Source organism: Cervus elaphus, chromosome 26 (assembly GCF_910594005.1).
Source record: "Cervus elaphus chromosome 26, mCerEla1.1, whole genome shotgun sequence".
NCBI classification, from domain to species: Eukaryota; Metazoa; Chordata; class Mammalia; order Artiodactyla; family Cervidae; genus Cervus; species Cervus elaphus.
This window is the reverse complement of record NC_057840.1, coordinates 49,245,458-49,257,514: the sequence shown is the minus strand read 5'-3', so window position 1 is coordinate 49,257,514 and position 12,057 is coordinate 49,245,458. Positions and strand designations below refer to the sequence as shown.

At 48.7% G+C, this 12,057-nt stretch overlaps 1 protein-coding gene across 6 annotated transcripts in view; it reads left to right on the top strand.

The window, feature by feature from the left end:
* The window catches only part of WDR27 (WD repeat domain 27), a 141,690-nt gene extending 130,878 nt beyond the window's left edge, over nucleotides 1-10,812 (top strand). For all 6 annotated transcript variants that reach the window (XM_043888380.1, XM_043888379.1, XM_043888381.1 and 3 more), the window contains one exon: nucleotides 10,525-10,812. In XM_043888380.1, the coding sequence (XP_043744315.1) occupies nucleotides 10,525-10,575 (51 nt within the window). In that variant the 3' untranslated portion in view covers nucleotides 10,576-10,812. The remainder of the gene's footprint in view (nucleotides 1-10,524) is intronic.
* Nucleotides 10,813-12,057: the final 1,245 nt, after the last annotated feature.

The following is a 12,057-nucleotide window of genomic DNA, read 5'->3' as shown; positions in this document are numbered from 1 at the left end:
GGGATCTTCCTGACCTAGGGATCGAACCCGTGTCTCCTTGTGTCTCCTTTATGCATGCTAAGTCACTTCAGTCGTGTCTGACTCTTGCAACTCCATGGACTGCAGCCCGCCAGGCTCCTCTGTCCATGGGATTCTCCAGGCACGAATACTGGAGTGGGTAGCCTATCTCTCCTCCAGGGCATCTTCCCCACCCAGGAATTGAACCCGGGTCTCCTGCATTGCAGGCAGATTCTTTACTGCCTGAGCCATGAGGAAAGTCTCATGGACGGTAGTTTGCACCCATTAGAGTGCTTGTCTGAGTGATACTGTGTGATGTTCGTCTTTCTCCGTCTGGCTTACTTCCCTTAGTGTGAAGTGAACGTTCTAGGTCCATTCATGTTGCTGCAGATGGCGTCATTTCATTCTTTATTATGGCTGAGCACCATTCCATCGTATATATGTGCCACATTCCTCTGCCTGTGATCATTTAGGCTGCTTCATTCTTGGTCTTCTTACCATTTTATTCTACATTAGCCACTAAGGTTTTGTACAAGGTTAAAAAAGGGGAAGAGAGTTGCAGAGGTCTCCTTTTGGTTCTGTGCTGGCTCCCCGAGAAAGTCCAGAAACATCATAGGACAAGGGGGTTCTCATAATGGATTAGAAACGATCAAAGCGGACACATGACGCTGCCCCCTAAGGAGAGGCCGGTTAGCTGTGAACAGACCCTCCACACACTGCTCCTCTCTCCTTGTAAGCTGTCCTATTTGGAGCAAGTGGATAGCACATCATTGGCTATAATGTTAAAATTCTGCTTCAGAGAACATTTGAAAGTCTGTTGTCATTTTTAAATTTCTTCTTTAGATGGATGAGGCTGAACACTAAATTTTTTGTGGAGATTTCAGACCTGCCCCCTCGTCTACCACAAGGTCTCCCAAAGGATGTAAACAAGTGCCTTCTGGCTTCCTTCAGCCAAAGACAAACAGTGGCGGTGCCGGAGGGCCTGGCAGCTGATTCATCCTGGCGCGGATACACCCGGGCTTCAATTAGGCAGGGACCCAGGGCCCACGATGGAACTGTGATATGCCTTCCTCTCCTCACGCCAGCGACGAGCTGGGGCCTCTCCCTCTTGGCGTCTGCACTGTCAGCTGTGGTGGTGATGAGCCGCACACCCCCGCCCCGGCCCGCGTCACGGGGCATGGAAGGTGGACCTCCGCTTCGGCGTTCCTGTGGGCCCCTCACTTCCAGCTGGGAGGTGGAGATGGGTTTTCTGAGGAGCTCAGACCTTGGGTCTCTGGAAGGAAGTGAAAGGGTTCGGCTGTCAGAGCCATTTTCAAATCTAAGAGTTTTAAGCAAATCAGACTAAAATTGCTTCTTTTATGGCATTTTCCATTAATTGTCCTTAAAACTCCAACGTGTGAGGCATAATCGAAATGGCGATCTACTCATGCTCGTTGCTCAGAATAAATTTTTTTCTTCTTTTGCTCAGAATAAATTTAGTAGTTTTTCTTTTTTTCTCTTTTTGCAAGGATGCTCTGAGTTGGGGATTTGTTTATGTTTAGGAAAGACATCCAGTGAAAGGATGGTTTGTAGATAACCACACAGGCAGACCATAAAGAGGTGGTGTCTTAGGCTGGATCCATGGAGGAAAAGAGAGCGTTGGAAACGTAGATTTTATTGGCATGATGGTTATGCCTTGCATTTGGTTATTCTCGTTAATCACTTTCTCCTAGCTCCAGTGTCAGCCTAGGACCTCACTCACAGGGTTCACCCCCCAAAAGCAAGTTGGCCCTGTTATCGCAGCCCTCACAGCAGCTGAAGGCTGGAAGGACCCGTCCGACTTCTGATGGGTCAGCAGAGGGCTGAGTATGTGTCCGAGCAGGCCTCGCCTGCTGCTTGCAGGCTGGCACCCCCCTCTCTCTGAAATGCTTCCCTTCAGGTATAACGTGGAGCTCAGTACACACCACGGCACCTCTCACATGCGAACCAAAGTGTAGGAGACAGTCCTGGGTGTCCCAGAGGAGGCGATACTTACATTCTAAAGCAAGAGACTTTGCTATACCTAGTTCTCAGAGTCTCTGACGCAGAAGCTGTTCTCATCCCCAGTGATGGACAGGACAGTCAGGGTGGACAAGATGATGTAACCTTGTCCCTGTCTGGCTTCCCAGGTGGCACTTGTGGTAAAGAACCTGCCTGCCAATGCAGGAGACCTAAGAGAAGCGGGCTCGATCCCTGGGTTGGGAAGATCCCCTGGAGCAGGGCGTAGCAGTCCGCTCCAGTATTCCTGCCTGGAGCATCCCATGGACAGAGGAGCCTAGTAGGCTCCAGTCCGTAGGGTTGCACAGAGTCGAACTCAGCTGAGCGACTTAGCAAGCATGACCCTGTTGCCTGGATGGGAATGCCGAGGCAGGCGAGCTTGTGTGGCCTCACTAGGAGGGCACAGCGCGAGGGTCACGCGGACCCAGCCTGCGCCCAGCCTGCGCCCAGACCCGAGCTCTGCTGCCTTCTGCCTCCATGGGCTGCACGCTTCGTGTGGGAACAGGGAGAGAGTGAAGCTTCTAGAGAAGCGTGAGTCTAGGGAAAAGCAGCTATTTTCAGATCCGTTTACACAATAAAATGTTGTAGGCAGGGTGGTGTGATTTGCCCCGCTTGCCACAAACGTGGAAGATGGCTCTCAGTGGATGAAGAAACGAGTCTGAGACTTTGTGGGAACAGTGATAAAAAGGAACCATTGAAAAGCTTGTCTCCTCAGGGGATATTGAGGCACATGGAGGCTATGTGATGGTCATGATGACGGGGAAAGTAATGCATAGAAACTTCAGCATTTCAGCAGCCTGCACCGTGAGAACCAGTCACAGCTGTGTGTGCCTGGCGTGTGAGCACGAGTCTGCGCTTGGAGGCTGGAACACTGGCCTCTTGTTCCTGTCTTCTCCAGTTACGGCTAGAATGTGCTAGAATGACACTCTGACTCTTTTCACAGCTGGTTGTTAGTTATCCTTTTGCAGGATTGCTTCCCTGTATGCACATAAGGGTGTGAGATAAGTCTTTTTTAATGTCAGGCATTAAAATACCTAGAGAATATCTCGCCCCTCAAATCCCACCACACGGTGTTGAATGACGTTCCTCTCGCTCACGGTCTCCTGAGCTGCTTTGCAGCCAGCACCCTCTTCCCATCCTGCCCACTAGTTTCTGTCCCTGCGTGTCTCTTCAGGAAGTCAAATAAATTGAATAGTACAATGTGTGCTCAGTGTATGGATTCTTCTATTTAGCCTAATGCTTTTTGAGACTTCTTCATATTGTCACACCTACCAGTAAAGTGAAGTGAAGTTGCTCAGTCATGTCCGACTCTTTGTGACCCCATGGACTGTAGGGTACCAAGAGCCTCCGCCCATGGGATTTTCCAGGCAAGGATACTGGAGTGAGTTGCCGTTTCCTTCTCCAGGGGATCTTCCCAACCCAGGGATCGAACCTGGGTCTCCAGCACTGCAGACAGATGCTTTACCGTCTGAGCCGCCAGGGAAGCGTCATCTACCAGTAGTGAGCCCCACTGTGTGGTTATCACACTTTGTATACACACTCACCAGTTGTGGATATGTTGGTTGTCTGAATTTTAGTCTATTATGAATATAGCTGCAGAAACATTCATGAACAGCTCTTTGGGCCAGCATATGTTTTTATTTTTCTTCAGTAGTCGTGTCCGACTCTGTGACCCCATGAACCGCAGCATGCCAGGTCTCCCTGTCCTTCACCAATTCCCCCAGCCCACCCAAACTCATGTCCATTGAGTCAGTGATGCCATCCAGCCATCTCATCCTCTGTCATCCCCTTCTCCTCTCGCCTTCAATCTTTCCCAACATCAAGGTCTTTTCAAATGAGTCAGCTCTTCACATCAGGTGGCCAAAATATTGGAGTTATAGCTTCAACATCAGTCCTTCCAGTGAACACCCAGGACTGATTTCCTCTAGGATGGATCCATACTTATATCTAAGATTTCTGGGTCATATATTAAATGTATGTTTTACTTTATAAGAAACTACCAAACCATTTTCCACATGACTCTGCAATTTGGTATTCCCAGCAGCTATGAATGTATAAGAATGCCACTTGTTTCACAATGAGAGTAGGATATTTATTATTTTAGCCCCAGCTGAATATAAAACAAAAAGTGATTATGGACCCATTTCAGTTATGAATAAGTCTCTGTGAATCCTTAATAAAACATGACCCACTGAATTCCACTGTGAACTTAAAAATCTTGATTAAGTTAAGATTTATTCCCGAAGATAAGATTGGCTCCGCATTAGAAGGTCTAAGGTCTTATTTCACTACTTGAATAAGAGAAAATATTTTGTATTGTCTTAGTAGATGCAGAAAGAACATTTATATCCACTACTGTTTAAAAGGAACTCTAGCAATGTAAGAATGGTATCGGTTATGTGGCAAAACTCAGAGCAAATACTAAATATAATGGATGGATTTTACAAGCATTCTCTTGATGATGAAGCACATGACAAGAGCAACTACTCCAACAACTTTTAACATAATATTGGAGATCTTGGCTTATAAAATAAGGAAAGGCAAATAAATGAGAGTGAAAGGCTTTGAAAGAAGAAAGACAAAAATCTTATATTTGCAGATGGTTTCATTCACTTAACTGGAAAAAATAATACAGTAGAATCATTAAGGTGTTAGAACTAACATGATTTTTCATGGTTATTGAATGTAATAACTAGTAACATCGGTCAATACACCAATAATAACTAACAAAACTTATAAATAAGATTTCCTTTTTATAGCAGATAACACTTGAAAATATCTGTGAGCTTAATCACAAAAAAAAATGATCATGGAAAAAATTTAGAAATGCTAACAAACTGCATAGAAGATCTAAATAGCATTTTACATCCTTCCATATTTTTTTTTTCATCCTTCCATATTTTAAGTTACAGCCTAAGATTATAAGGTTGCCAATTCTTCACTAATTTATCAATTTATTGCAGCCTCAAAATTCCAGTACCACTCAATGAGCTTATTCCAAAACACATATACTGGGAAAAAAAGACACATAAAAGGCTAAGTCAACTTCATATTTTCCCTGTTAGATAATGAGAAATACTTCGAAACCATAAAAATGAAAACAATGTGTTATTGGCTCAATAACTGAAATAAAACCAGAGGAATATATAAGAAATTTCAGAGATATTTGGGAACTTAATTTTATTAAATATGACACCACAGAACTATGGGGAAAAGATAGTTTATTTGGTACAATGTTTAAGGAAAAACTGCCTATTTTGAGAAAAATTAAGCTCTTTCTGTTTAAACATGCATACACCTAATGACTTAACTATTTAAATTTGAAAGGTAAAACTATAAGTAAGTACAATAAATTATAGGAAAAGGGCATTGTGACCTATGCTTGGGAAAGACTTTTAAAACAAAACCTGGAAAATATAAAACAGTAGACAAAAAATTTTGATGAATTTGTTTTCATCAAAGTTAAAGAGTTATTTTCAGTGATGAACACCATGACAAAAATTAGTGACCAATAGCTGACAGTAATACTTGAAACTTAAAAATGAGTAATATATGAAAAAGTGAAGCTTGATTCTAGCTGCATCTCATAGCACTGTGTTTTGGTGTTCTTGATTTTGCCTCACCCCACCCTAACTGTATGGATGTGAGAGTTGGACTATGGGTCCAACTGGGTCTTCCCAGCCAAGACCACATTTTCTTTTTTCATTTGTAAGTGTCTTTGCTTGGACATCCCGTGTCAGGTAGCATAAGCTAAAACTGCAAGAGCAGTCCTGTGTTTATGGATTGGGAGGCGATTTCCTTACCTCAAGCTAAGATAGCCTTGTCTCCATGGGCATATGGGTGGTCTTTCTGGTCCACACTTCACTCAGCTTCAAACACTCAGCTTCCTCGGTCCCAGCTCCCTTCCCGAGATCCCAAGCCCTTGCCTTCTGTGTCCATATGACCATTAAAGCCCAAGTCCCTCACCTTTTAAAAGCAGAAACCAGCGATTTCCTGAGGCTGACAGAGTATGCCTCATGAACTTAACCACCCTGACTATCTGTCTTTTTTTCATTCTTGCCCTTATTTTCTTGCCTGCTCGACTGTATACATTCATGCATCCTGGGAAAACCTCAGACTTGTTACAGCCTTCACATTAACTGCCCTCGGGTTTGCAACACACACTGGTAGCATCAATGCCCCTGCTTCAGGTGAAATCAGACATCCCACGACACATAATAGAATGCCTTTCTGTTGAGCTAGTCCAAGTTGGTTTTCTGTCCCTGGCAACCAAGAGTCATTCGTGTCCCCCTCTGAGTTCTCACGGCCACTTTCCAGTCTTCCTTGAAGATGAATCAGGAGTGTTTTCCTTTCCCTGATTCTGGGTTGCACTTTGCCACCTGGTTCCAAAGGGACTCATCTCATGTTCGCACGTCCTTTAAAGTGCGTCCTCTGGAGCTCAGTCAGGCGCTGTCCTCCTGTCGCTCCGCTTTCCATGATGCCTCGCACCCACCCTGCCACCTCTTTTCTCTTTGGCCCCTGATGGCACCTGCTCCACAGCGACCGGTGCAGGCACCGGGGTTCATGAAGCATATGTTCCACGTGCAAGGAAGACCTGACATTCAGAGGTTGTCAGTCACTCAGTCCTGTCCTACTCTTTGCAACCCCATGGGCTGCAGCACGCCAGGCTTTCCTGTCCTTCGCTATCTCCCAGAGCTTGCTCAAACTCATGTCCATCGAGTCGGTGATGCCGTCCAACTAGCTCATGCTCTGTCGTCCCCTTCTCCTCCTGCCCTCAGTCTTTCCTGGCATCAGTCTTTTCCAGTGAGTCAGCTCTTCACACCAGTTGGCCAAAGTATTGGAGCTTCAACTTCAGCATCAGTCCTTCCAATGGATATTCAGGGTTGATTTCCTTTAGGATGGACTGGTTGGATCTCCTTGCAGTCCAAGGGACTCTCAAGAATCTTCTCCAGCACCACAGTTTGAAAGCATCAATTTTTCAGTGCTCAGCCTTCTTTATGGTCCATCTCTCACCATGACTACTGGAAAAAGACACCCAGAGGTTAATTCCTGCCAAACTTGAACAACATTCATGTGATTAAGATCTCATACAATTATCCACTGAATTTTGTTGCTTTTCCCTTTTGTTAATGGTTCAGGAGTCTGGAAATAGCAGTGCTACTGCTATCTGAAAATTGTTTATATGGTTTCAAGATGAGTTCTAAGAAAGGATTATTAATGTTCTACGATGTTGTTGGTATGAGATTTGTAGCCATGTTTTGCAGACTGAGTTGTTTTTTTTTTTTTATGCCAGATATGTGTGGTTTCCCATTGTCTCTGATATAATCCAATTCAAGAGAAATTTTAAAATAAATTTGACACATGCTCATGAGTATAAATTTATTTTGGGACTTGTGAATGAGAGAAATTCTGCCCCAATGTGAAATTTTTCTTTTAGCTTTTTATTTGAAGTAAGAACTAAGTTGTCCCTCTCGAAGAGTTCACATCCTCAGGCCCAAATCTGACTGTCAGCATCAGTTCAGGTTATTACGATCACCAGTCCTTGGTCTTCCAGTCTCCAGACCATGAGGATTCAATTTCGGTAGTTCACACACCGTTCAGTGTTCAGTGCTTTAAGTCCTGAGCTGGTTGAGATGGGGTCTCTGTAAGGAGGGGTTCGAGGCCCTGCCTTTGATTCTAGCTGGGCCTGCCTTTGATTCTAGGACTCCCGGGGCTGGGTCACAGCACCATCTCCAAAGCACCTCTGGTCCCAGGGCCGGGGTATCAGGGTTTTTGTGTAGTTTCCACACCCCATGTGTCTGTGGGAACTCTGAAGGCCCGTCTGCCTCACCACACTGGACATTGTATTTGTTACATGGCTGTAAACACAAGGAACACTTGCCAAGATCAAAGTCAACTTGAGCTTGAGACGGCTGGTGGAGTTGTTCAAATTCTTGACCGTAATACTGAAGGGCGTGATGTGCTGACTCAGGAAGGGGGACCGGAAGCAGGGTGGACACGTGAGGCCCGAGCTGAGGCCCAGGTGGCCTGGTTGCTGGGGGCGTGGTCAGGACCAGCCCAGCACAGCGGCGTCTGCAAGGGGGAAGGGCGGCCACAGTGAGATGCTCAGCTTGTGTATGAATGAAGAGAAGGCTCCAGGGCTGATCCAGATTTTATGTCGCTTGACAGACAGACGGGTGTTGCAGCAGGACAAGTATGCCTTTGTTGGATTTGAAGTTACTCAGTGAAATGCAGGTGGTGTTAGACACAGCAGCGCATTAAATACAGGATTTCAGTGCAGATTCAAGGCCGCTGCAGGGCACCTTGGAGAAGGCAATGGCACCCGACTCCAGCACTCTTGCCTGGAAAATCCCATGGAAGGAGGAGCCTGGTGGGCTGCAGTCCATGGGGTCGCTAAGAATCAGACACAACTGAGCGACTTCACTTTCACTTTTCACTTTCATGCATTGGAGAAGGAAATGGCAACCCACTCCAGTGTTGTTGCCTGGAGAATCCCAGGGACGGGGGAGCCTGCTGGGCTGCCGTCTGTGGGGTCGCACAGAGTCAGACACGACTGAAGCGACAGCAGAAATGCCAGCAAAGCAGGCCTACACGATGCATGTGGGAGTGACTGTTGGCTGGGCGGGGTGGGGGTCACTAGTGTTAGAACAGTTCTCTGTCAAGGCACTTGGCAAAAGGAACACCCACCCAGCAGGGTCAAAAGCACCCACGCATTCAGGGTCACCCAGTCAGGCCCCTCCGGCCCCTGCCATGGAAATCCGCTTCTACTGACAGAGTATTCAAGGCATGGACCAATAGCGCTTCCCCAGCCTTTCCATGGAAACCACTTCACTCATTTGTTCTCTAATCAGGTTGATGAAAGCAGTCCCATCCCCCGTGTCATTTTTAAACTATGTATTTATTCAGGCTGCGTTGGCCTCAGCTGTGACACTGGAGATCTTTAGTTGCAGCATGTGGGCTCTAGCTCTCCGAACAGGGATCGAACCAGGCTCCTATTGAGAGTGCAGGCTTAGCCCCTGGGCCACCAGGGAAGCCCCCCACTGTATTGTTTAAAATAACAAAATCCACTTCCTTTGGGGAAAAGAGACAGTTGGGGGTCTGGGATGAGCCTGTGCTGGTGTGATGAGAACACCGAAGCCAGCTGGGGCCTCAGAGTGGTCATTGACCGCGGGAGGGGGGCCGGGAGCTTGGAAGAGGGGGCTGTGACCTTGGAGGGGGCCATGGCCTGGGGGGGCGTGACCTTGGGAGGGGGGTCTGTGAGCTCGGGAGGGGCCGGGGCCTCCAGGCAGCCTCATGGCCTGGACTCACGGCGCCACGTGGAGCGGGACAGAGCGCTGGGTTCTCGCCAGCAGTTTCCTGGCAGGGACCCCGCTCAGGCTCCTCAGGGACCCCGGCTCGTGTGTTTGGCCCCCACGTTACCTGTTGCTGGAATCTCACCGCTGTCCCGGTGAGACCGGGGCTCCAGCCCCTGGGGGTGTCCTTGGTGAAGCTCGGGGCCCCGCACGGTCTGGTCCGCCTTGCTCTCGGTTCTGACCGTGTGGGCCCCGGCCGGGTTCGTCAGAGCACACAGCAGTCGTTTCTGCACAAGCTCAGGCTGGATGGACGCGGAGTTGGGAGAGGGAGAAGGAAAGCAGAAAGCGGCGTGGGGGGACCACCCCTGTGCCCTGCTCCCCCCCCACCCCCCAAGTTCATGTGGCGAAGCCCTGCCCCGCTGTGGCTGAATTTGTGGGAATAGCTGAAGGAGCCCCAGGGTGGGGTCCGCCCCAGTGGGGTTGGCCGCGTAGGAGGAAGAGAGCCTCCGGGCGCAGGAGGGGCAGAAGGGCACATGAGCACATGGTGAGCGCACCGCGGCCAGACCGGACGTGGCCTCAGCAGAGTCCAGCCCCAGCGGCGCCCTGACCTTGGACTTGAGCCTCCGGCTGTGTTGTTACCCACCCCACACCTACCCCCACCCTAGTCTATGGGCAGCTGGAGCCCACAGGCGCGGGGCAGAAGGCTGGCTGGCCTCTGCTGAATTTGCCCCTGGAAACACAGCCCTAGGGAGGAGCGGGGTTTGGGGAGGGGGCAGCCAGGCACCCGGATCTGGGTCCTGACTCAGCCTCCCGCCTGTGCCAGGCAGGCGTGGGTGAGGGCTGGGGCACCGGCCCATAGTGTTCCGGCCCCTCACGGGCCACCTCGGCCCAGTGACCTCGGGCCGCCCACCAGATGCCTTTGGTCCCTGAGCTCTCATGGTTGGATGGGACCATGGGACGTTGAGCAGGACGCCCTGTCCCCTCTGGGTAGTGTAGATGGACTGATTCTGACCGCAGCACTCACAAATGTTAGAATGGCCCCGCAGTGCAGTTTGGATTAATCAAGCCTAAGCACAGAACGTGCTGAACACATAGACGCTTTTGCTCTGTGGTCTATAAAATATCAATAAGGAAAATGTCCCCTATAAGCTGATTCTTCTACAGGTTTCTCTTGTAATAAAAAGGGGTGGAAGCCACATGTGTTTTATTTCCACCGCAGCTCGTCACAGCCACCTTGGACGGCAAGCTTCAGCTGTTTCAGGCCAAGTGATGCTGACCCACCGGCTGGGCACCGCCCGGGCCGGAGCGTGGCCTGAGTCTGGGTCCTCGTCCTGAGAGAGGCCGGCAGTGTCTGCGCCACCCGCCCTCTGAGCCACCCTCACAGCCGCGGCCTGCCCACTCCCTGACGGGGTTTCCCGTCTTGGAAAAATGGAAATGGCGTCCAGCACTTCTGACAGCATTTGGTCAAGTTAAAACAGAATGTTCTTCAATAAAAAATAACCTCGTATTTCCTTCATAGTTTAGTCTCTGCAGAGAGGGGAGGGTGAGAGAGAGACAGAGGGACTGAGAGACAGATGCGGAGGGGGAGAGGGAGGCTTCACTGGGTCGGTGGGAACGCAGCCGTGCTGGTCCTCAGCCCTGGCCTCTGGTGGACGCACCCCAGCTTTGCTGGGTGAGCCAGCCTCTGCTGGGGCCTCCACCCTCACACCCAGCTTGGCTTCTGGGCTCCCCCCACCACCGGATGACCGTCCAGTGGGGACAGCATCCAGTCACCCTCACATAATTCCTCAGAGATGTACCTGCCTCTGGAGACCCCAGAACCAAGCCTTTCTTGAGCCCCAGAAGAATCAGGATGCTTCTAGAACTCTTCCAGATACAAGCGCCCAGCAACACAGGAGGCAGTCTGCGTGGAAATGCCCGGGAAGCTCTAGTGTTCCCCATCCCGCTGGAAACCCGCTGAGCCCCTCGCCCACCCCCACACCCCTTGCTTCCCAGAGACTCAGCTCAGAAACACCCAGGGCTGACTTCCTGGGCTCCCTACTGCAGTTTCATTGACCACATGCTGCTTCTTGTAGTTTCCAAGGAGCAAAATTTTAGAATAAGTAATCTGAATTTTTCAAACATTCAGAGTTATCCAGACATTTTAATCCATTTATGGTAACTATACTGTTCTTCTTTGTTAAAATTACCTTAAAACTAGTTTAAAATAAGTAAATGAAGCAGTCAATGGGAAAGTGAGCTCATGTAATCTTATTTAATATTCTTAATTTCAGCTACCTCATTTAAATTTTTAAGTTCTTTATATTATCCTTAATTCTGATAAAATATACATAAAACAAGAATCACCATCTTTATTTTTAAGTTCACAGTTCACTGTATTAACTGCAAACTCGTTGCTGTGCAACCGTCCCCAGCATCCATCTCCAGAGCTTGTCCTCTTGCAAAACTGATGTCCTGTCTCCACTAAACTCTGACTCCCGCCATCCCCCAGCCCTGGCACCCACCATTCCAATTCCTATCATTCGACCATGACGTGACTCCTCCAGGGACCTTGTGTAAGTAGAATCAGGCAGTATTTGCCCCTTTGTGACTGGCTTATTCTGCTGAGCATAGTGAGCTCAAGGTCCATCTGTGTGTAGCAGGTGTCAGGAGTTTCTTCCATGTTAAGGCTGAAAGCTACTGTTACGTTGCATGGATGGACACATTTTTTTTGTTTGTTCATCCATGGATGGACACGTGGGTTGCTTCCACA